General features: G+C 39.6%; 1 protein-coding gene across 9 annotated transcripts in view; it reads right to left on the bottom strand.

Annotated features, from left to right (window-relative positions):
• FRYL (FRY like transcription coactivator) overlaps positions 1 to 24,323 on the bottom strand; it is a 385,878-nt gene that overhangs the window by 95,727 nt on the left and 265,828 nt on the right. For all 9 annotated transcript variants that reach the window (XM_067531263.1, XM_067531262.1, XM_067531264.1 and 6 more), the window contains 9 exons: positions 15,553 to 15,677; positions 10,818 to 10,875; positions 9,617 to 9,708; positions 4,397 to 4,569; positions 3,725 to 3,885; positions 2,987 to 3,097; positions 2,073 to 2,227; positions 1,730 to 1,829; positions 403 to 571 (listed from right to left, as the gene is read on the bottom strand). In XM_067531263.1, the coding sequence (XP_067387364.1) occupies positions 403 to 571; positions 1,730 to 1,829; positions 2,073 to 2,227; positions 2,987 to 3,097; positions 3,725 to 3,885; positions 4,397 to 4,569; positions 9,617 to 9,708; positions 10,818 to 10,875; positions 15,553 to 15,677 (1,144 nt within the window). The remainder of the gene's footprint in view (positions 1 to 402; positions 572 to 1,729; positions 1,830 to 2,072; positions 2,228 to 2,986; positions 3,098 to 3,724; positions 3,886 to 4,396; positions 4,570 to 9,616; positions 9,709 to 10,817; positions 10,876 to 15,552; positions 15,678 to 24,323) is intronic.

The raw sequence follows: 24,323 nt of genomic DNA, 5'->3' as shown, positions 1-24,323 counted from the left end.
ATCCTTGCAAGCCACTGTATCTAAGATGTCACAAACTGATGTGTTCTAGGATAGTTACAGAAAATAAGGAAATGTTAAGATGGGGTAAGGGCAGAGAAGAGAGAATTTTTAAAAACACTTAAAACTTATGTCTGTAATGAGTGATCCCTCACAGATTGATTAGTGGGGTAATCAGAATAATTTACAGGGTTTCACTCCATTTTCACTTTAAAAAAACATTACATTTCAAATCTGAATAAAATAAAAAAAAATAGTCACATAATAAATTCAGTCTCCTCCACCCAAAATTCATTTGTAGTTCTTTGGTTTAAGCTTAGTGACCTACCTGTAATTAGTTTAATGAAAACAAGGATTCAAAGTTTTTAAGAACTACCACCACCCTGTTTAAGTGCTCTACTGTACCTGAGAAGACAGCAAGAGTTAGCTCAGGGTATGTCCTTGCTAATTCCTCTGACAGTTGATAATATGACACAGAATACAGGTGTGGCAAAGGAGAAGGCTGGCCTAGTACCCCATCAGTTCTCTGAACCTCCAGTTTGTGAGCATAGCGAAACATCTTAGGTTCCAAGATCTGCAGCAATGAAATTCAGATATTTGAAGCTAAATACAGAGCTCTGATAAAAACTTCTTTACATGGTTATCTTCTGAGGAAACATAATATATACTGTGCCACCATTTAAAGTGTTGCAGCTTAGTAGAGTCATAAATTCTTGGTCATTTGGGACTCATTCCATTTGAGAGCAGTCATCGCTGTCAATTTCAAAGTTCTATTTTCACATACTATAGCATTAAAATATAATTTTTCCATAGTGAAAGTTGAAGTAATACAAATAGATATTACCATACAATTTTTCCAAGACTAATATCATTCCTGTTCTGAAAAGGCCTAAGACCGGACTCTCAGGGGCAGTGTAGGTCAGGTTTGAAGCGGCAAAGCTAGTAAAGCAGCTGGTGGCACTATTTTATTTTAGTTTGGTTGATTTTAAGCAGTGACACTCACATAGGGACAGAGGGAAGCATGTCAAAAGTGCTCAGTGTTGGCCTAACTCTGCTCATATTGAAGTCAACAGTAAAAGTTCCCATTTAATTGAAGGGGAATAGAGTTTAGCAATCAGTGAGCACTATTAAAAATCCCACCCATTTGTGGCCTGGGCCAGGTGACCACACAGAGACGTAAGACAAAGTAAGGTGCATTGCCTCCCCAGATCTTGGGATTGGGAGCATAGGGGTAAGTAGATGTTGATACTTTCCACACTATTCCCTCCTACAATTAGATGAGTGAGAAGTAGGCAAAGCCTTGGCCTTATGGTAAGGACCTGAAACAAATTACTATCCTGCTGGAGAAAGTGGGGTGCAGAGAAGGAACTGTGCTTTCCGTGTGGTAATCCTGGAATGGCACTGCTATGCACCATCTCTTTCACAGAGCCAACTTGAAAACCTTTATCTAGCTTTTATATTTTAAAAAGATGCTATGAAACAATATGGCCCAGATCCTCAGCTAGTGTAAATGGCCAGATAGATCCATTGAAGTCAATTTACCTGTGCTGATTTACAACAGATGACAATCTGGCCCTAAATCTTTACTAAAAATGCAACAAAAATAATGCACTCTGCATTTCATTGCTGAAAACAAAGCTGAATGATGCCAAAATATCTTTGTTAAAAATACAAGATAAATTCTTTTTTTTTTTAAGCATAAAATATTTTAAAATGAAATTTGCTCACAAACCTGTAATAATTGCATAGCAACTTCATAGATACCCCGAGTAGAATCAGCTGCTTTAAACAGTATCAGATTTAGGAGGATCACTGTATCACACTGGTAATCCCTAGAGGAGGATTATAAATATCAGTTAAACAAACATTTAAAAAATATATGTAGCTATTTTAACTTTGAACTAGCTAAGCAAAAGTAAGTTCATTTAGTTTAAGTATTGTATAGGACAATATAGTTCAATGCTTTGAAATGTTTAAGGAAAACATGGTCCATTTAAGAGAAAACAAAAAATTAATTCTATTTAAAATTGCAGTTTGGAAATCTGAGTTGTAAGTTTAGGAAATCTCTCTTGTACCTGTTCTGAAACACACTGGCTATGGCTTTAAAACAGCCAGCTGCTACCCTCTTGGAACCTGTATAACATCGGTCCACAGCCCAATACATGAGGTTACTCTGGTCAGGGTTGAGCTCCAATAGCAGCATAACTGCCTCACAGCCTAACTGATGCACCTATAGTTTAGAAAAAAATAACAGCAAAAGGCAATGGTTTATAAAATGATTTTAATAAGAACAGGCTGACAGTTAAAACTAACAAGTTGCAATAAGCAGGATTTAATTTTTTTAAAATAAAAAGAGCGTAAACATTAAAAATACAAATAGACAAAGATTTAACAATTTTGTAGAATTAAGTTGCGCACTTTACTGGATCATATGACTGCATAATATCATTACCTCTTTGGGATAGGAATCAAGTCTTTCTATATACTGCATAGTACCTAGCACAATGGGCCCTGTAGGTGTTATTGTAATACAGAGAAATGAAAGCAACAATATCTTCCTTTTAGACTTGAAAAGTTTTGTTTTCATAATTCCACATGGCCCCCTATGCACAAAGCCCCTACTCCCAGTCATATTTAATTCTCTCAGAGACCCACTACTGCTGTGCTGATGCGTATAGTGGATCAACTTGATTTGTATATAATTTGTCAGTTGCTGTTCTTGTTCCCCTTCACCTATATTCTGTCTACTTCTCTGCTCACTCTTAGACTGTGAGCTTCTTGGGAACAGGGACCATCTTTCTTCAGTGATCAGATAGTGCCCAGTACATAGTGAGCACCACTGTAAATAAATGCATTAATAAATAATAATAATAATAATAATGAAGATATATAAGACTCAAGCTCTAGAACATTTGTGCCAATTTGACCTGAAGACTCTTAAAATCACACACTGATGGTTAAAAACATTTAGTGATGCTGCCTATGTTACCTTTTTATCTTGTGAATCCAAAATATTATCCAGCCATTTGTACAAATAGCCATCTGATGAGAGTCCTACATTATCTGCAACAGGGCCACAACACAGTACAGCAGACATAGCCTTTAGAAAGTAATTGAAAAACAACACATTTGAATAATCAGATTGGGCTAGTGCAGTTAAAACAGAATTAACTTTTTAATACTTTAAAATACTATCAGAGAACTCTAACATCTATTCAAACCACTGCCAGGAGCAAGACCACAAGGAACTCAGTTTAACATTTTGTTCAAAGAATAGCAGAACCAATCCTACAGCTCTGAATTCCAAGACGGGAAGATAGATCTGTTCTGAAAAGTTTACATTTATTCCATAAGAAACAGTGCATCAGTTTGACTGGTGGTATACTGTAATGCACTCTAACACAGAAGATCAATGATCTGACCAATACTGAAATTCTCTCTCTGTAAGCAATTGGGGGATGAGGACACAAGAAGCTTAGCACTAGTATCAACTTATATTTGCTACAGGACCATGCTGAAAATTACAGTAGGAGCAATGAGTCAGGAGAAGTTCTGATTAGAATGTATAAATAATTAATCCAGGAATAATTTTGGGCTGAGATAACATTTGCTTACATCAGCCAGGAAAAGAAAATTCTATGCTTGAAGTAATGGCAAGGAAGTGCAAACTGACAACTATGTGACAATACAGAGAAGCAATTTCTCAAGTTCGTAAGTGTTAAAATACCTTCAAAGCACAGTACTGGTGTCTGTTTATCTGCATGTTCCTATCACTGTATCTATCCAGGGGGGTAAACATGATGCTAAATGGACCTGCCCAGTGACTGAACAACATAAAGAGACTGTGACGTAGGCTCTGCTGTGGAAAGACACTTCTTCTCTGGTGCACTGTAAGAAAAGCACACACAGTGTTTTTGACCCATTTTTTCACTAGTTTTTGTACACTAAATTTATAAGACAAAAAACAAAAAAAACACCCAATGCCTCCCCAAATGAATTAGAAACAACCACAGTACTATAAAGGCAAAGGTTTAACAGCATAACAGTGTTTAAAAAAATAAATTCACTATATGCTCGCATGAATGTCACTGGTATGAAAGAACAGAAGCAGTAGACACAGAGTTCAGCAATTAGTCTGGGAAGAAATTTTTTCAAACTTGGTAATCAAGACTTTTAATAACAGGAATTTAATTTTTAGATTTAAAAATGCTACCAGGAATCACCTCTGAAAAGTTCATATTGTCAGTTTTAAATACCATTTTAGCATACTAAATTAGTTTTACAGAAGCATTTTTATAATTTCAGAAAGAAAATCATTTTGGCTATAAAGAGGAAGAACAATTTGTGTCTGGTGTATTAAAATGAGTCATTAAAACCCATTAAAGTGTATTAAGCATACCTGGAACATTTTGAATGATATTCGCCACTAAGGCACTAAAATGGCATCGGATATCTTTCAATGTGTCAGAGTCCTTTTCATTTTCTGCTTCCAGGAGTTGTCTAGTTAGATCGACATACTCCAATAAAGTGTTGTTGAGGGAATGTGTTTCATTATCAAGGCCACCACTTGCACTTAAAAATAAAATATTCCAAGTATTATTATAAGTAAAGACATACTATATATTTCTTTAAAAAGCTTCAAAGAATATGCAAAATTCAAGAACTTTTGAAATACTTGTTACTAAACCAAGTCATTTTACTGGTATTTAGTCTGAGGCCCTTTCTTGCCACATTTTTGCTATCTTAGAAAGAAAAGGACTAATGAAACTGAACCCAATAACACGGCCTTATAAATCAGGAGCCACTCTAAAACTACCACACAATCATAATTTCGTGTAATCAGGGTTACAGCTTTAAAAAAAAAAAAAAAAAAAAAATCAGAAAACACCTTGATCATTATAAACAAACAAGGTATGCACCTAAAAGAAATGGATACTTTTTGACCAAGCACATCTAAATTAAGTACTTTATCTTCTGAGCCAGAGACAAAGTCCTCAGTATTTTATGCCATGCTGCAGAGTGCTAACTGGAACCAGCAGCTATATATTCTGTTCTAAACATGTTCTTCTACCATCCTCATCATGTGGCATCTGAGGGTAGTGCATTAAGTGACGTGAGTAACATCTGTCACATGTAGTTGATGCTCTCTCATCTTCTCCTCTAGAGGAGAATTGTGCATGTAATGGAACATTTTGTACTGTTAGGATTTTTTTTCTTTACATGTACACACTAATGTGTTTATGTTAGAGAAAGCAGATCAAAGAAGCATGTCTTGCACTTAAGTTTGCGATAATCCTTAGTTCCTGTAAGTTTGTTCCAAAGACTCAGAAAAAGTTCTGTTTTCTGCATGGACAAGCAGCACAGTAGTCTACCACAGTCCTCATCCTGGAGCTTTAGGCTACTTTTTGATGGGTAGGCAAAAGCCATTGAGTACCTTGAAGATAAGAACTGAGACCGGAATATTACTCCTATTCTATGTAAGCCAGTGTAGAGTGGAGGACAGATTTGTTGGCAATAGCTGGTGTTGCTGAGGAGATGTGCTGCAGCATCCTCTACTAGCTCAAGTTTAAGGGCTGATAGCTTCATACCTAGGTATCTTGCATTGCTGTAGTCCAGTTGGGAGGTAATAAAATTTATCATTGAGGGCAGGTCATCGTCCATCAGGATGGGACAGTCTCCTAGCCACTCAGGCCTGGTCTACACCACAAACTTAGGAAGACAGAAGCCACCTTATGTCGATTTAATAATGTATGCATCTACACGACCAGGTCCCTTCTTCCGACCTAACTCACCTGTAACATCAACTTAATTAATCCACCGCCGCAAGAGGTGTAGTGCTTAAATCAGTGTTGATCGATTTGAGGCAGTGTAGACACAGCGTTGTGTAAATTGATTGAACTCGTCTCCAGGTGGTGTCCCACAATGCTCCACTGAGACCGCTCTGGAGATCATTTTCAACTCCACTGCACAGCAGCCAGGTACATAGGAAACAGCCCCTCCTCTGTTAAGGCCCCAGGAAATTTTGAATTCCCATTTCCTGTTTGATCAGCATGGAGAGCTCGCCAGCCCAGCTGATCATGGTGACTCAATGCCCCAAACATGCTCCAGCCTGGAGTACACCGGAGGTTGTGGATTTTATTGGTGTGTGGGGAGAAAAGTCTGTACAGGCACAGCTCCAATCCAGCTGAAGAAACGTAAACATCTATGAAAAGATCATGCAGGGCATGGTGGAGAAGTGCTACACCAGGGACACGCAGCAGTACCGTGTGTAAATCAAAGAACTTCTGCAGGCATATCAGAAGACAAGGGAGATGAACAGTCATTCTGATTCTGCACCACAGACATGCTGCTTCTACAATGAGCTGCATGCGATTCTCAGCAGCGACCCCACCACTACCCCCACATGCAGCATGGATACCTCCCAGGAGTCTGAGTCCCAGGCCTCCTCAGGCAACAATGAGGAGAATACTCTGGATGAGGAAGAGGAAGTAGAGAATGGGAGATAGGTGAGCAGAGATCCATTCTCTCCAAGAGCCAGGAGCTATTTTTAACCCTGGAGCAGTCCAGCCAGCATGTCGGTCGACTGTGATGCTGAGAAAGGCACCTCTGGTGAATGTGCAATTCCAATCAAACTGTAGGGGGTTACATGCTCTTATATTTTGTGTGTAATATGAAGAAAAAGTGTGGTGTAGTGAATATCTGCTCCCCAGTGACTGCTCCAGCTACACAGAGGGTGTGGCTCAGAAAAGACTGTTTATGTGCACAGGGATGGCTCAGGAATCCTCCATGGAGATCGCTAGGAAACTTTCCTGGAGATACTCTGTAATCCTTTGCAGAAGATTTCTGGGAAGGGTTGCCTTATTTCTTCCACCACGGTAGGACACTTTCCCATTCCACTCCAGTATTAAGTCTGCTGGCATCATTGCAGTATACAGCATAGCAGCGTAAGGACTAGGTCTGTATCCAGACGCTTGAAGCTTTTGCTTCCTTGCCACCTCTGTTACCCTCAGGAGCCTAATATCACATACGATCATGTAAAGGAGACAGTGGAAGTTTTTATTACAAGTGCTTGTACTGGAAACAATAGAGCATGTGATCCCCCACCCATGGCAATTTCCAGGTCCATCAGCCACATTCCACCACCATCCTTTACTTGCCCTGTGGCCCTAAAGATGCACGTGTCATGCACCTTTCCTAATCATCCCATGTTTATGTTGGTGAAACGCCCCGTGAGCCACCAGCACATGCAACACAACTGAAAAGTATCTCTTTTGGTTTATGTACTCTTTGGCAAGGTGGTCTGGTGCCAAGATAGGGATACATGTGCCATCTATTGCCCCCTGCAGCTAGGGAAATCCATCTTGGCAAAACCATCCACTATGTCCTGCACGTTGCCCAGAGTCACTACCCTTCATAGCAGTAGTCAATTAATGGCCCTGTGTTCTTGGATCACAATAGCTCCCACAGTGGATTTACCAGCTCTGATTTGATTCCTCACTGGCCAACAGCAGTCTGGCTTTGCAAGCTTCCACAGAACGATTGGCATTCCACTTTCAGAGCAAGTCTAATTTTAGTGTTGCTGTGCTTCAGGGCTGGGGAAAGTTCTGCACAAAGTTCCTGGAAAGTGGCCTTCTGCATTCCAAAGTTCTGCAGCCACCCCTCGTCATCCCATAGCTGCATAACGATGCAATCCCACCAGCCAGTGCTTGTTTCTTAGGATCAGAAGTGGCAGTCCACTGTGCTCAGCTGCTGCGCAACTGCCAGCACCAACTGGAAATGGTTTTGGTCTAAAAATTGCAACAGGGCTGCTTGAATGACACAGCAATGTTCCACGTGGTAGCGCCTATCTTGGCTTTGGGAATACTGCAGGATAAGGCATGAGGTCTTTGTAATGCTCACAACAAGAATGCACAGCTGAGTGGGGCCCATGCCTCTTGGGCTATGGTGTATCTGCAGCTAAGCCAAGCTTTTGAAAGAAAGTCACGAAAAAGTATGGGTTGTTTGCATCTGGGCTGATGCCATCACCATATTATGACAGAAGGTTTTACAGTGCAGGTGAATATATATCATTACAATAGATATGCAAAAGTGACGGGTACTGAACATTTCAGCAACATCAGTTCAAGGGGAAAGTACCTTTATTTGACAAATTATGATAGTGTGACTGTTTGCCATATTATCATGCATAACCATTAGCTGGCTATGCTGATTAAAGGTCCATGATTGAAGCTGAACCTGACCAAGACAGAGGTTATGCTGGTGGGTAGAGGGCAAAACAGTGTAAAGTGTTTGCAGCCACAGTGCAGTCTCCTTTGATGAAGATATGCACCCACAATTGGTGAATTCAGTTCGTAGTTTAGGAGCTCTTACTCTTACACTAAGCTCCTAAATAGCAGCAACAGCATCCATGAGATTCATAGCTGCCAATGTTTATACTGTGCAGAGGCTAGAGTATACAATATTGTAGTGTAGAAAACTTTAAGTCCATGCTCAATGTAATTCTTTAGCAAGAGAGTTTTTGAAGGCCATGATCCTGTAAAGGCATCAACCCACATGGTACTTTACGCCTGTGCAGTCTGCTTAGCCTCAGTTGGAGTAAGGGAGTAAGGAGCTACACGGATCTCTTTGTAGGACTGAGACCAAAGTGTCCCTCATTTTACACAATATTTTATTGGATTTTTTTCCTCCTTTAACCCTCATAATCAAAATTCAAACTATTTGGTATAAAGTTACACAATAACAATGGCAGATACATTCCCCCTTTCACTTTTTTCCCCTCCCAAAACTCAAAATTTATGAGACACTATTATCAAAATTATACTTGATTTATAAATCTTAAAGAAGGACTTTCATAAAAGTGATACCTTAAATTTTAGATTAACAAAAGTTTATATTTCTACCTCCACTCCTCCTAATGTTTTCTTTTAAACATCACCAATGGATTAAGTATTAATAGATCATATTTTTTTCTTTTCACAGAACTCATCATATAACATCAGGATGCTATTGAAGAAAGAGCCCAATTACACGGTCTCCTGTATGGGATCTCAACTGTAAAAGGAGCTTAAGGGCTTTATACTTGATCCTGTAATTTAACTCATTCACCACTGCTCAGATACAAGGTTCTATACAGAAAGAACACACATGCAAACACATACCTGTGTCACACACAGACACACCTTGTTGAAAATGTGAGATGGTCCATGGCATTTCAAATAACAGAGTGTTTAGAAACTTAACAGATGTAAGTCCATAAATACTGATCAGTATATCTATTGTGTTTTTTAAATTAGTATTTACAAACTCCTTGCAGATTGTTTGCTTTATTTGGTCTTCAAAGAAAACATGGGAACAAGGCAAAATATTGATTATTACATTATTCTATTACAATAGTGAAATTATTACATTATTCTATTACAATAGTGAAATATTAGTGTCACTGAAATCCTCCTATAAAACTAATGGGAATAATCCCTTATGGCTGTTCTAAATTAATTTTAAGTGTTTATTCAGTTGTACAATAATGTGAAATGAACAACTGCATAAAGAAACTATTGTCTCTTAATTCAGAAGTTTATTAGGGAAACAAACAGTACTTTTTCCTCAACTCCACACCTACCTGTGACTAATGACACCAGCATCTGCCAACAGTTCAAATATTCGTACTAGTTGTACTCGTAAAATATCTCGACGCCTGCGTCGTTTCATATTCTGTTCAATGGAATAATACAAAATTATATGGAGCAGTGGAATGAAAAAGGATAATATCAGTGTGTCCTACAGGGGCACTGAACATAGTCATAACCCCACTCCTGTTGGCACCACTATAGTTTTCAATAATGAGTCACAGACTTTTTATTCAAACAGTTAACAGCTTTACTGTACAATCTGAATGGAATAGATAATGGAACATATTCTTCCCTTGTGTAACTTCTCAGACTTCCATGAAGAACACCATGGATGAATGTGGTCCATTGACTTTAGTTTCCATAATAATTCGAAACAACTGCCTACAGCTTGAAGCATTATTATTTAATTCTTCAACTGGGTACAATGGAAATCTATTGCTCCAGTGATTCAGTTATAGGTGTCTTGTAATAAATAACATACCATAAATTATTAGACAAAGGTTAAAAATACAATTAAAGAATAAAAATAGGAGAGTTTTGGTCTTGGTCCTTTTGAGGCCCTGAAATGCTACCATGAAACAAATAATGAACTGTTTTATGTCAGCTCTTTGTTTTCCTTTGACAGTACTGACATCTAGGCTCATTGTGGGTTAACAGCTCTTGTTTGGTTCCACATTTCAACATGCACCATATATACTGGTGATATACTACCCATCAGAGAAGCCTTGTTTATAGGGCTGGAAGTGGTCAGGTAAGTTAATGTTTTCTCCAAAAATTCTCACATTTAGAGAAACTGAGCTTGTCTGATTGATGGGATGTCACCAACACAGCATATTGAGCAGAAGCAAACAGACTTCATTTGGCTTGGATACCAGGACATAAAACAACAAGGTGGAAAAATATTTATATGTTAAACTATTAGCTATTACTAACAAAATTATTGTGGCAAGAGGGGCTTTCGGTGCATAGTTCTGAAATTAAGGGTTTGATGATTATTATATTTTATTTATTTTTTAACATATATGCAAGTTACCTTGAAAGGAATAAAAATGGTTTCGACAATTTTAGTTATTTACATTATTGTATGTTAGCCATAGCCATTAAAGAACAGATAGTAATATTTCTCTACTGCTGTTTGTGGGAAAACAGCTATAATATGATCCCAAGCACAAATACAAATATCCTTATTACCTCTGGCCTTCTTTCAAGTGCTTCCTTAATTATAGGATGTAATTCTTCTATTAATTCCCTAGATAAAAATGATAGATCAATTACTGAATTAATAGTAAAGATGCAAAATGTTTCACAGAAATGAATGTTGTAAAATTTACATTAAAAATGAAAATATATTCAGTTTTCCTTTCATTGACAGTGACTTTGAGAAACAAATTAATATTTAAAAGACAGACACAGACTTTCCTAATATTAAAGACAGAGCATCAACCTGACCTTTCTCAAAGTAATTATAACGGAAAAGGAATTTACTGTCTATTACAACATTGGTATCTGAGACATCACAGTACAACAAGCAGTCCCAGACTTCAGATTTGGTGACATGTGACCAATTACTTGTTATTAATGGAATCCCCACTAATTCATAGCACTGAGAATATGGACAGTCCAATACACTTAGTGAGTCCTTGAATGGAAAATGACTGACCTCTATTCTGCTACAAACCATCTAGGGAGGGGTTTTGAAGAATGGCTTAATCCTGCTCAGACTATAGCATAGAACTTTCTTAACATATAGACTGTAGGCCAATTGTCCCCTGGTTGTGAATGAGGTTTGGGCAAGCTGACTGATTCTGGAAGAAATCAGGGATGAACTTAGACATGAATTTGGGATGATGACAAATTATGGTCTCATTTTTATGGAATATAGTAAACAATGCCCCAGCCATTAGTGCCTGGATCTCTCAAGCTCTCCAGGCTCCCAAAGAGGAATAAATACATGAAATAGATTCTTTAGAAAATCTTGTCAGAATAAGGTAAAAGAATTCACTAGAGATCAGTCATTGTGAAAGAAAGGCCAAAATCATAACCAGGTACACACTCACTGAGTTGAGACACAGAACAGGTCATCCAAGGTGAGGCAAGTATTTATAACAAAGGGAACAGAAGACTGGCAAGAATCTGATCTTTACTGTCTTGCCCAGATGGAGAATCACTTCCATTTCAAAGAGTAGGAATTTCTGGTGGAAGGTTTCCTGTTTTCCAGCAGAAGTTTCTGGACTTACTCAGTTCAATCATGGTCCAAATTGCTCAACAGCCAGTATCCATGTTCTCAGCTCAGGAATCAGCACGCAGAATCTGGTTCTACTCCTAGTGCAGGATATCTATTGGGCTGTGTCGAACTAAACACTAAAGGATCAACAACCTAGTGAAGAAAGTCAGAGTACCATAAATGAAGGGGCCATGCTCAGGCTACAAGATGCACCATGATTCTTTCTCATCTGCTTTTCTGCAACAACTTGGAATTAAGAAATATTGGAGGGAATGCAGAGAAACATCTGACAAGAGGGATGCAGCTATTAAAGAGTTCAGACTTCTCCCTCTTGGAGCAGAATTGTTTGCACTTAGTATTGTGTTCTGTGGCAAACAATCAATTCTATTGGCTCCCTACTGTGGAAGCAGAGTCCTGGTTGTCGTCAGTTCTTAAATATTCTCTTTTTCTGGAAGATGAAGAATTGCAAGGATGACATGGTGATGGACATGAGTTCCAAAATTTCATGGCTTCTTGATCCAGAAGCACTGAGCCGACTTTCCACTGCAAATTGATATAATACTGAATGGTTGCATAGGCTGTTATAATCTGAAGACAAATAATCTTTCGTTAAGACAAGAATTTCTTGCACAATAGCTTAATTCCATATACACAGCCATACTGTATCAGACTAATGGTCCATCCCCCCAGTATCCTGTCTTCCAACAGTGGCCAATGCCAGACATTTCAAAGGGAATGAACAAATCACAGCAATTACTGAGTGATCCATCCAGTTCCAGTTCTATGCACTCAGGGGTTAGGGACACCCAGAGCACAGGGTTGCATCCCTGATCATTATGGCCAATAGCAAATGATAGACCTATCCTCCATGAACTTATCTAATTCTTTTTTTAACCCAATTATACTTTTGGCCTTCACAACATCCCACGACAACGAGTTCCAGAGGTTGAATGTGCATTGTGTGAAGAAGTACTTCCTTATGTTTGTTTTAAATCTGCTGCCCATTAATTTCATTGGGTGACCCCTGGTTCTTGTATTATGTAAAGGGGTAAATAACACTTATTCACTTTCTCCACACCATTCACAATTTTATAGACTTCTAGCATATCCTCCCTTAGTTGTCTCTTTTATAAGATGAACAGTTCCAGTCTTTTTAATCTATCCTCATATGGAAACTGTTTCACACTCCTCATAATTTTTGTTGCCCTTCTCTGTACCTTTCCGATTCTAACCTATCTTTTTTGAGATGGGGTGACCAGATAGGCACACAGTATTCAAGGTGTGGGTGTACCATAGAGTACGATGGATTTATATAGTAGTATAATATTTTCTGTCTTATTATCTATCCCTTTCCTAATGGTTCCTCACATTCTGTTAGCTTAGATACTCTTAGCTTACCTCTTGGATAGTACAAAACATTGTTTCTCTGTCTTCTGCAGAGTGGGGGTGCAAGTGGCTGGAGTATGCCAGACCATCTTGGCTGGCTCTAAATACAGACTCAATGATAGGAAGTGCCACCTTGCTAGTGCCGGCAGTCTGGACAATATCCTGTTCTGGATTTCCTCCAGAGGGATCTGGAGTGCATCCACAATCCTTCTCAGAAGATCCTGGAACTGCAAATGGTCATATGGTGGCAATGGTGAGGTTGATACAACTGCCTCATCAGGAGATGAGGATGACAGTGCCACACAGTGTCTGTTTGTTCCTGTTGTTCCTCCTCCTCATATTGCTCCTGAGAGAACTGTGGTTTAGCACTATGAGGCAACCTCTCTTTGAACTCCTGCTCTGATCCCCTGAATTCAGGGGTCTCAAATATAGGTCCAGGAACCCCAAGAGGATGAGTAGGAGGGATCATATGGGAAAGGAGGTGGCCCCATGGGTAGGATACCAATTGACATACACGAGGTATGTCGTGTGGGAGTAAGGAGAAGTCCTGGAGAATCCAGAACCCCTGTATGGGCTAATCTTGTGCCTTGGTGCAGGTGGGGGAGCCAGAGTCTTCATCTCGAATTCATCCAAGGAATACGTATCCCCATATACCTTAGTTGGAGCTAATGGTACTGGATGCATAGTAGAGCCTTAGCTAGTTGATGGTATGAATAAATGGCGCACCAAAGGAGTGGGTACATCTCTAGTGACCACTGGTTCCAACAGTATCAGTGATGTCCAGGTTGTCTAGGATGTAGTATCCAGGTCTCGAGGACAGGGAGTGGGAAGGGCTTCTGCCTCTTGGTGGGATCCGATGGTGTCTATTTAGGTCAGATAATAGGAGCTGATACTGCAGAATCCTCCTTTCACCATGAGATGGTACTATTGGTATGGTCAGCAGTACTCCCTTCTTTATCTTGCTGGGGCCACTCATTTCAGAGCACTCTTGGCTCTCTGTACTAACAGTGCAGATCCATGTTCCATGTCTGTTCCTGACATTCCCCTACTGGGGCATGGAGTCTCACCAAATCTGGATGTAGGGGATGAAGTCCTCTTCTTAGATGAGGACTTGGAAGTGGTTTTTCTCTTGCTTTTTATGCGAGTGTTTGCTCATGCTCTTCTTCCATCTGCTTTGTCTGTGGGGGTCTTTAGTTGTGACCAACGATGATCCAGAGCCAGGGAGTAATGCCACTCATCAAAGCCCCCAGCCAACGTACAGGAGGGTCTGGTAGCTCAGAGTTGTTGGACTGTGGCCTCAAAGAGGACTACAACAAGAATATTTGGAGCCAGAACTCTCAAATGTCAAGTCCAAGGGGAAAAGGAATGACAAATATTGCACTTGGAGGGAATATGTGGCTCCCAAAGCCAACATAAACAAGCACTGTGGAACTCACTAACCCAGAACACCCAGGGACAAGCCTTGCAGGATTTGACACCAGGGATCTTGGGCATGTTACAGCCCCCAAAAGCTCCCAGACCCCTGCTAACACTGAGTCCCTAAGACCAAAACTAAATTATCTAAATACAAGACAAAGGAAAACTATATACAACAGACTTGAATTGGAAGCAGGAATGATAGCAAAGCTGCAGACAGTGAAAGGGTTCTGTCTCAAACCACAAGCAGAAGAAAGGAACTGAAGAGGTGGTCATTCCACATCACTCTTTATGTCTTCGGTTTGGACTACAAAGAGGTGAAGACAAATAGACATGCTAGTAAAAATCTTCCAGTCTCAGGCGCATGGAGCACATACACACCTCTAGTGAAATATGCAAAGGGAGCATCACTCAAAGAAGAGGCTGATTTATTGGATTAGTTAATTCACTACTATATATGAGTATTTTTTGCTGCTGGATGCTCATCATTTACAAATGTAAATGTAATTAATAGCTAGGGTGCCAAAAGCTTTTTAAATTAATAGTTTTTATTGTGATTTAAATATGAAGAATAAACCCAAATATCACAGGAGGCACAACGAATGAGCACTAGGTCCATATCATTGAGATGTGGAAATGTACAATTCTAAGCCAAAATTACAGCAACAACTACTGACTGATCTTGAGAGCTAGTCTGATTTGGGCTCCAAGTGCAGTCTGTATATCTATTATTTCAGTATCTAGCAATCTTTGTCATACTGCTAACTACTAAGGAAGAGGATCTATTCGTTGCTGTTTTCAAGCTTGTCAGATACTTCTTTTAACAAGTTAAACTGAAATCAGAGTTCAGAATAACTTCATGATCAATTAGTAATAAAACAGTTAGAGCACAAAAATTACCTAAAAGCTCCTGGGTTGGTCCTGCCAAGTCCCAGCACGAGGGATTCTGTAATTTCCATGCTCTCAGAGCGCATCATTGGAACTATGTGCTTAAACAAGGACGAAGGGGATGGACTGCCAATAATCTGGAAAGAGAATAGAATATTTTTTCTAGAAAGTAGTTATACAGTACCCAATTGGTAGCATTAAAAAAAAGTTTTATTTTATTTTAAATTACTCCCAAACTAAGAAGTTACTTGAAATAGTCATAATGAAAGGGAAACTTTTCCTTTAAACTAGTAACAACAGTTTTTCTGCATCATATTTTCATATCTCTCTTAGGATATTCTGTCCTCCCTCCCTTGTGCAAATCACATTCCCATCTGCATACTGCTTCTGGTTTTATATCAGGGCTTCTTTCTTGAGGAGATTAGCAACAAAACAAACTTCTCCTCCACTTCTTTGGAATACCCGATCTCTCTCACTGCATTGCACTCCAGGCCAGGTGAATAGGTTTTCAGTGACCTCTCTAATATTGACATTATCTTCTTCCCGGCTGCACCTTTTGCCTGGAGAGCACCTCAGAAACCTGTCAAACTGATACCCTTCCCTCATTCAAATCCCTAAAAACTCACTGGAACACAGGGATCTCTGGGTGCCACCTGGCAGAGGACACAAGGTGCATAAGGATTACAGGGATCCCCTGGGTTTGGTATCTACAAACTAGTTCACCAGTGTGTGTCATGTAAGGTCTCTACTGAAAGCCTGTGTTACACTGGCCCTCATAATCATTGTGAAATGTTATCTAAGGATAATATGTAAGGAATTATGTATACATATACTGAAATTTATATTCTTAAGGTCTGTGATTTAGGGCAGGTCACCAAAAGGTGAGAAACAGGTTTCTTTCAGGCAAGAAATGTTTATCTATCTGTCTGTCTACATGTAAATTGAATATGGTGTGGTTCACAATGGAGACCCATTTACAGTCTTAAGTCAAACGCTAATGAAGGGGGCGTGAAATCTTCCAGAGAAGGAATTTACAGGAAGAAATAAACCAGCAGGAGCGAGTCCTATTTACAAGTGAGGACAATGAAGGTACAGAGCTAGTCTGCATCCTGTACTGAGGGGACAACCAGAGAGTGCGGCTTATTTTGTGAAAATGGGATCACAATAAACTTCTTGTTTTCACTTTAAACATAGCAAAATGCTGTGTGTGGAGAGAAGTGGTGATCCTAAGGTGAAACTGGTAAGCTGGTGTGTACGATTCCTTTGGGAGTACCGGATCTGTGAATACTGAGACTGCCCAGTGGAACAGAAGCTGCACACTTGAGGGGGATGTCCAGAGGACTCGGGATTGGAGTGTATATCATTAACCTGTAAAGAGACAGTGGGGCCTGAGGACACCTGGAAAGCAGTGTTTATGTGGCCAAAGACGGGAGGTGCTGGGGAACTGACCCACAATAAGCACAGACAAGACTTCTTCACACTAACTACAGTGATAGTGAGGTGCCGTACTACTGTGAGTATCCTCAGCAAGAGTCGCTCTCACTGAAAAGTCTATAAGAAATTACCTTATTAATTTTCATTATCATCCAATATAAAGATTTCATTCACAACAAAAAGAACACTCAGTAACAATATCACAGCATAATCTTATTTATGTAACTGTCCTTTCTTCTTCCTGTCCCCATCATGTTTATTCTTTTCCTCACTGGCTGTATCGTATCTAAATTCTAGATTGTAAACTCTTTGCGGTAGGGAAATATGCCTGACTATTTTGTGAGGCAACAGGCACATTTATGAGTACAGTACAAATAAACCAAAAAAAAAAAGGTTACTTACCTTACTGTAATTGGTTATTTGAGATGTGTTAGTGCAAATGTGCCCCAAGCACTTGAATTCATATTCTTTTGGCCAGGAGAGCTATTGGGGCCACAACTGCACCCCAAGTGTCCTTGTGCCTCCCGATACAAAATCCAGGTGTTATGGGATTCTGTAGTAGTGAGCAAGAAGGGCAGACTACAAATATACATGGACAACACATCCTGAAGAATCACCATTACTGTAAGGTAAATAACCATTTCTTCTTTTCCAAGTGTGTCCATGTATATATTCCACTGCCAGTAACTCACAAGCAGTGACCTAGTTCACTGGAGGTGGGATGCAAGAGTCTACCTGAACAGCAATTGCAAGACAATCTTCCCAATGTGGGCATCAGATCTTGATGCTGCCTCTATAGAGTATTTTTGGGTAAATGTATGTACTGAACCTCAAGTAGCTGCTATACATATCTCTATTATTGGAACATTTCTCAAGAAGGTTGTAGAAGCTGCTTGAGCTCTCTCACACAGTGGACTGTAACACTCAATGGTGGGTCTAGCTTGGTTATTTCATAGCATAACTTATTGCACATAGAAATCCAATTAGAAAATCTCTGCTTTATATATCCTGACCTTTCATCCAATCTTGATAAGGTATAAAAAATCTAGGGGACACCCTAACTAGCTTAGTCCTGACAAGAAAGAAGGAGAGCACCCTAAGTAAATCTAACGTGTGAAGTTCAGCTTCTCCTTTGTTGAATGTGGATTGAGAAAGAACACAAGACAGATATCTTAGCTGGTAGAGATGAAAGTCAGAGACTACCTTTGGTAATAACAACAGATGGAATCTCAAAGTCACACAGTCTTTAAAAATACAGTTTATGGAGGTATTGCTTGTATTTCCGCCACCCTTCTAGCAGATGTTATTGCTACTAGAACGATGGATAGATGAAAGGAGGAAGATGTTTCTTAGGGCTCAAGAGATGGATCCATCAAACCCGTCAGCATATTAGATCCCAAGAAAGGGGAGATCTCCTGACTGAAGAATACATTAGCATAAAGCTTTTCAGAAATCCAGCTACAGTAAGGTGTAAGAATATAAAATCATCTTGAACGGGAGGCTGAGGAACCAAGATGGCTGCTAACTGGGTCCTACAGTAGTTCAGAGATAGTCCAGAGATGTTGCTTAATAACAGAAGGTAACCAGGTATATCTGATATCTGAGACTGAAAGGGAAATAACTGGCACTGATGTATCCAGATTGAATCTCTTCCACTTGGCAGAGAAAGTGTAAGCTTCAGAGAGTCACTTCTTCAGTTTATAAGAATATTCTGCACCTCAGACAAATAGCTCTTCTCTACTAAGGTTAACTAGCCAGCTTCCATGCTGCAAGATGCAGAGAAGATGGATCTAGATGGACAACCTGTCCTTGTCTTTGAGATATCACATCTGGCTGAAAAGGCAACTGGACTGGTGGTCAAATGGAGAAATTAATCAGGACTGGAAACCAGAACTACTTTGGCCAAACTAAGTGCTCTCATGATCATCCAGGCTGAGTCCTATCTGAGTTTCCTGAGAACTCTTGGGATCATTAGAATCAGCTGGTAGGAATATAGTAAAACCGAGGACCAGGTTTAGGAACCTGTCAGACAGAAATCCCTGTCTTTGACCTTCTCTGTAGCAGAACTTGTGACATTTTTTGTTCTCTTTCATGGTAAACAGGTCTCTGGATGGATGACCCCACCTGATGAATGAGTCTTGAATAACAGTATCCGTTACTGATCATCCTTGGTTCTTTGCGAACTGTCCTCTGAGATGATCTGCAAACGTGGCAAGGATATGGCTATCAGGGTAATCTCGTGACAAATACAGTAGCCCCACAGACATACAGTTTCTTGACAAAGGGTGGTGAACATTGCTCTCCTCATTTATTTATATAAAATAGGGCTGTCAAGCAATTAAATATTTTTTGATATTTTCAACATTTTCAAAAATATTGATTTCAATTACAACACAATACAAAGTGTACAGTGCTCACTTTATTTTTATTACAAATATTTGCACTGTAAAAAAACAAAAGAAATAGTTTTTCAATTAACCTCATACAAGTACGTTAGTGCAATCTTTTTATCATGAAAGTTGAATTTACAAATGTAGAATTATATAAAAATTTCTAATTGCACTCAAAAATAAAACAATGGAAAACTTTAAAGCCTACAAGTCCAGTCAGTCCTACTTCTTGTTCAGCCAATCGCTAAGACAAACAAGTTTGTTTACATTTATGGGAGATAATGCTACCTGCTTCTTGTTTATAATGTCATGTGAAAGTGAGAACAGGCATTTGCATGGCACTGTTGTAGCCAGAGTTGCAAGTATTTACATGTCAGATATGCTAAATGTTCGTATGTTGGTTCATGCTTGAGCCACCATTCCAGAGGACATGCTTCCATGCTGATGATGGGTTCTGCTTGATAATGATCAAAAGCAGTGCGGACTGACGTATGTTCATTTTCATTATCTAAGTTAGATCCCACCAGCAGAAGGCTGATTTTCTTTTTTAGTGGTTTGGGTTCTGTAGTTTTTGCATCAGAGTGTTGCTCTTTTAAGACTTCTGACAGCATGTTCCAGACTTCATCCCTCTCAGATTTTAGAAGGCACTTTCACTGCAGATTTGACAAAACGCAAACAAGGTACCAATGTGAGAACGAACAACATGTGCAGGGTCATCATCCGAGATTGCCATAACATCATATATATGGTAGAATGCAGTTAAGACCACAGAGCAGGAGACATAGAATTCTCCCCCAAGGAGATCAGTCACAAATTTAATTAACACATTATTGTTTTAACAAGTGCCATCAACATGGAAGCATGTCCTCTGGAAAGGTAGCTCAAGCATATGAATGTTTAGCATATCTGGCACACAAATACCTTACAACGCCAGCTACAACAGTGCCATGCGAACACCGGTTTTCACTTTCAGGTGATATTGTAAATAAGAAGCGGGCAGCAGCATTTCTCATAAATGTAAACAAACTTGTTTGTCTTAGCGATTAGCTGAACAAGAAGTAGGACTGAGTGGTCCTGTCAGCTCTAAAGATTTACATGGTTTTGTTTTTCAGTGCAGCTATGTAACAAAAAAAAAATCTACATTTGTAGGTTGCACTTTCACCATAAAGATATTGCACTACAGTACTTGTATGAGGTGAACTGCAAAATACTATTTCTTTTCTTTATCTTTTTACAGTGCAAATATTTGTAATAAAAATAATAATACAAAGTGAGCACTGTACATTTTGTATTCTGTGTTGTAATTGAAATCAATATATTTGAAAATGCAGAAAAACATCAAAAAATATTTATAATAAATTTAAATTGGTATTCTATTATTATTTAACAGTGTGATTAAAACTGTGATTAATTGGGATTAATTTTTTAAATCAAGTTAACTCAAAACAAATTAATTGCTTGAGTTAACTGCAATTAATTGAGAACCCTAAATATAAAACATTACTGTTGTGTTGTCTGTCGTGATCAGAATTGGGAAGAATATTGTGCATGCTCAATAAATGGCCATTAGCTTCAAGACATGTACAAGTAACCCGGCTTCTTGAGTAACCCATTAAACAGAGTGGGTGCATCTGTCACCAAAGTCTTCAATGATAGTAATGGAGAGAAGGGCACTCCCTTGCAAACTTTGAGAGGGTACTTCCACCAATTTAATGACAATTGGAGGTCTTGGAGGCTCGCAGTCTCATATCCAAGTGCACTCCGTTGAGCTGATACACAGCCTTCAACCATCATGCAATAAAAGTGAAGTCTGGCAAGCTGAGTTACATGTGTGCAGCAGGTCATGTGCCCCGATACCTGACATAGGTTCTTACAAATGATCAATTTGTAGAGTGTTGATAAGATCTATTAGTTTAGCTTGGAATCTTTCTTGGGACAGATAAGCCATACCTAGAACTGCCCTTGCAAATTCTATCTCTTGAATAGGAATTAATAAGACTTCTTTGTTTATGCTGAGGCCTAGGGAGGCAAAAAGTTGTGGAGTCTGCTATTTGGAGTTGGTCACCTGTTGTAGAGAAACATGTACTCTTCATCTCCTCAGGTCATTTGCCACTACTACTAGGCATTTTGTAAATACTTTCAACACTGTTGATAGACTGAACGGTAGATCCTGTATTGGTACTGTAGTAGGAACTGCCCACCTGGTACTCTAAATATTTTCTGCGGATAGGATGAATTGCTATATGAAAGTAAGCATCCTGGAGATCGAGAACTTGCATACCAGTCCTGTTGATCTAGGGTTGGAATCACTGAGGCCAGAATTACCATCCTGAACTTGAGCTAGTAGATGGAGGCATTCAGTTGTCTCGCATCCAGAGCAGGCATCAGTCCCTTTTCTTCTTGGGAAGTAAAAAAGTAATGGGAATAACACCCTGGCGCCCCTGTGTGTTCTTGACGAACTTCTTCAACTGCTCCAAGATTTAGAAGTGACTGCACCTCCCGATGTAGTATGCTGTTGTTCTCTTCACTGAAATTTCTGTTGTTTCTTGGCTGGTTCAGGCTGTGTATGCTGAATGTAGCAAAGCTTACTCTGATATGGTTGAGGCCTTCTGATGTTCAGCTTTGCTCAAGGACCCCTTAAGAAAATGCCTCATCTATCCTTACATTTAAAAGTTTGTACCGCTCAAAAGGAAAAATCCTCTATTGTTACTTGTATCTCCTTAGGGATTCTGAAAGAGTGATGCAAAGAGGATCTTATCATGGCAATCGAGGTAGCCATGGATTTGGATGCCATGTCTGTGGCATCTAGAGCTACTTGAAATTAAATATGTGCTGCAAGTTGTCCTTTCGAGATCAAAGGCAAACTCCCCTCTGCTGTCCTGAGGAATTTTATCAACCAATTTGGAGCTGGAATGCCAATTCAGGTAATCCTATTTCACCAACAAGGTCTGGCAATTAGTGATTCTCATCTATAGGGTTGATGAATAATTTTTGCCACCAAATAAATCAAATGTTTCAATTCTTTGTTTTGTAGTAGCTTTCTGTTGACTCTATCTAGTTTATTCTTTGGCCACTACAACAACCAGTGACACAGGAGTAGGGTGTATATAAAATTGCTCAAAGCCTTGGGAAAAGACTTGGTCATAGTGATTCACCCTTTTGATATCAGAGCCAGGGAAGCAGATGGCTGCCAGAATAAGTTAGCTGGCTGTCACAGTCCATCATGTATGGGCATCACAAGACATCCGTCATGGAGGTGTGTAAGATGTCCAGGAGCTTGGGGGACCTTCTCCTGGACATCTTCCACTGGGATCTCCAGAGCATCAGCCACCCTGTACAGCAAGTCCTGGAAAGTTTTGAAGTCATCTGATGGTGAGGTAGATGTTTCAGGTACAACAGGCTCATCAGGAAATGATGACAGGATTGGAGCGGGGATGGAGCGCTTCTCTACTTGTAAGCCCTCATCAGAGCCCTGATTATCCTCCTCAGTCAGCAGAGCTGCAGTTTGAACCAACAGAAATGCTCCTTTGTGACTGAAGGGAGGGGGACTCAACTCTGGGTTAGGCTGCAGAAGCTGGTCTCTTCTGGCATGATGTAAGTCCCATGGGGTCCAATAAGATTTAGGACACGGGTAAACATATGGAATAGGGAGTCATGAAGGGGGTTACACAAAGAGGTAGTATTCCTGTTAGAGCCCCTATTTCTGGGATAATAAAAATAAGCCCTAGATTCCCTCTCTGAGGTATATGAATCTGAATACCTAGACTCTAGGGAACATATTGATGAAATCTCCCTGCTATTATTGGAGCCAAAACAGGAGTTCTATTCTTGTGAGGATGGACCAGTCCCAAAGGAGCACTTGGATGCACACGAAGACTGAGCTCTCATTAGTACAGCCAATGTGTTCTGTACTAGAACAGGGGTGGCAGTCAGTATCGAAGGAGATATTTTTATGATCAACAAGGGCAATGAGTATGGTAACAAAGAGACCCCTAAGATCCCTGACACTGTATGGGATTTTGGTACTGAATACACAGCAAATGAATGGAGGGATTTGGTACTAGTGCTCTTTCCTTTTCTGCCCTCTCATGATTTGCTGATTTAGGAGGAGCTGTTACAGATCTATGAGCAGAGGAGCTAACAGGTGCACTTTTTGATGAGGACTGAAAAGGAAACTTAACTCTTCAAGAGAAACAACTTCAGGTGATGCTCTCACCTTTTGAGTTCTCTGAGAACTATTTACAAATGGTGTACCTGTCTGGTAATATCTCATGTGTCCATCATTAAGAGGCTTTATTGTCTCTCATGAAAAGCAACTTTTAAAGCTTGATAATTTGTATTTAGTCACAATGACCCAGTACCAGGAAAGTCTCACCGGGGGGGTGGGCGGGGCGCGCGCGCGCAAGGGGGGGAGCGTCTTCTTCCTAAAGAACAAAGGAAATCCTATACAAAAAATTATGCACAAGAATTTAAAGAATTGTCAGTTTTCTCCTGTTCACTCAAACACATGCCTCCACTACTTCTGCCTCTGAGGAAGCAGGACTACTGTTATATTAAAAACATCGATAAATAATACAGTTAAAGTCAGTATGTCTTTCATGATTATAATAAATAAGTGCTCACAGCACATGTTAAAACCCCTTTAAGGTAACATTGTGTGCACCTTTTTCCTAAAATTTCCAATTAAATGTATTTTATTTGCCTAACAGAAAACTGCAAAGAAGTACCCTGGCTTCTTCTCCCTCTCTCTCACCCAGATAATTGGATCATCTTATGTCAGGATTTTGATATCCCCTGCAGCAGCCTACTCACCACAGAAACCAACTGAAACTTCCATAGCAAACCACAAGACTCTTCTGCTCACTACGTTGGTTGTCAAGAAAATTGAAGATAATGTTCAAGCATTAAAGAAAATTAGAAGCTAGCATTAGAATTTCCTGTTTTTTCCTGGTGATTCAG

The sequence above is a fragment of the Emydura macquarii genome, unplaced genomic scaffold, assembly GCF_026122565.2.
Source record: "Emydura macquarii macquarii isolate MOO-44397 ecotype Brisbane River unplaced genomic scaffold, CSIRO-AGI_Emac_v2 contig_3128, whole genome shotgun sequence".
Taxonomy (NCBI): domain Eukaryota; kingdom Metazoa; phylum Chordata; order Testudines; family Chelidae; genus Emydura; species Emydura macquarii.
This window is presented reverse-complemented; position numbering and strand designations above follow the sequence as displayed.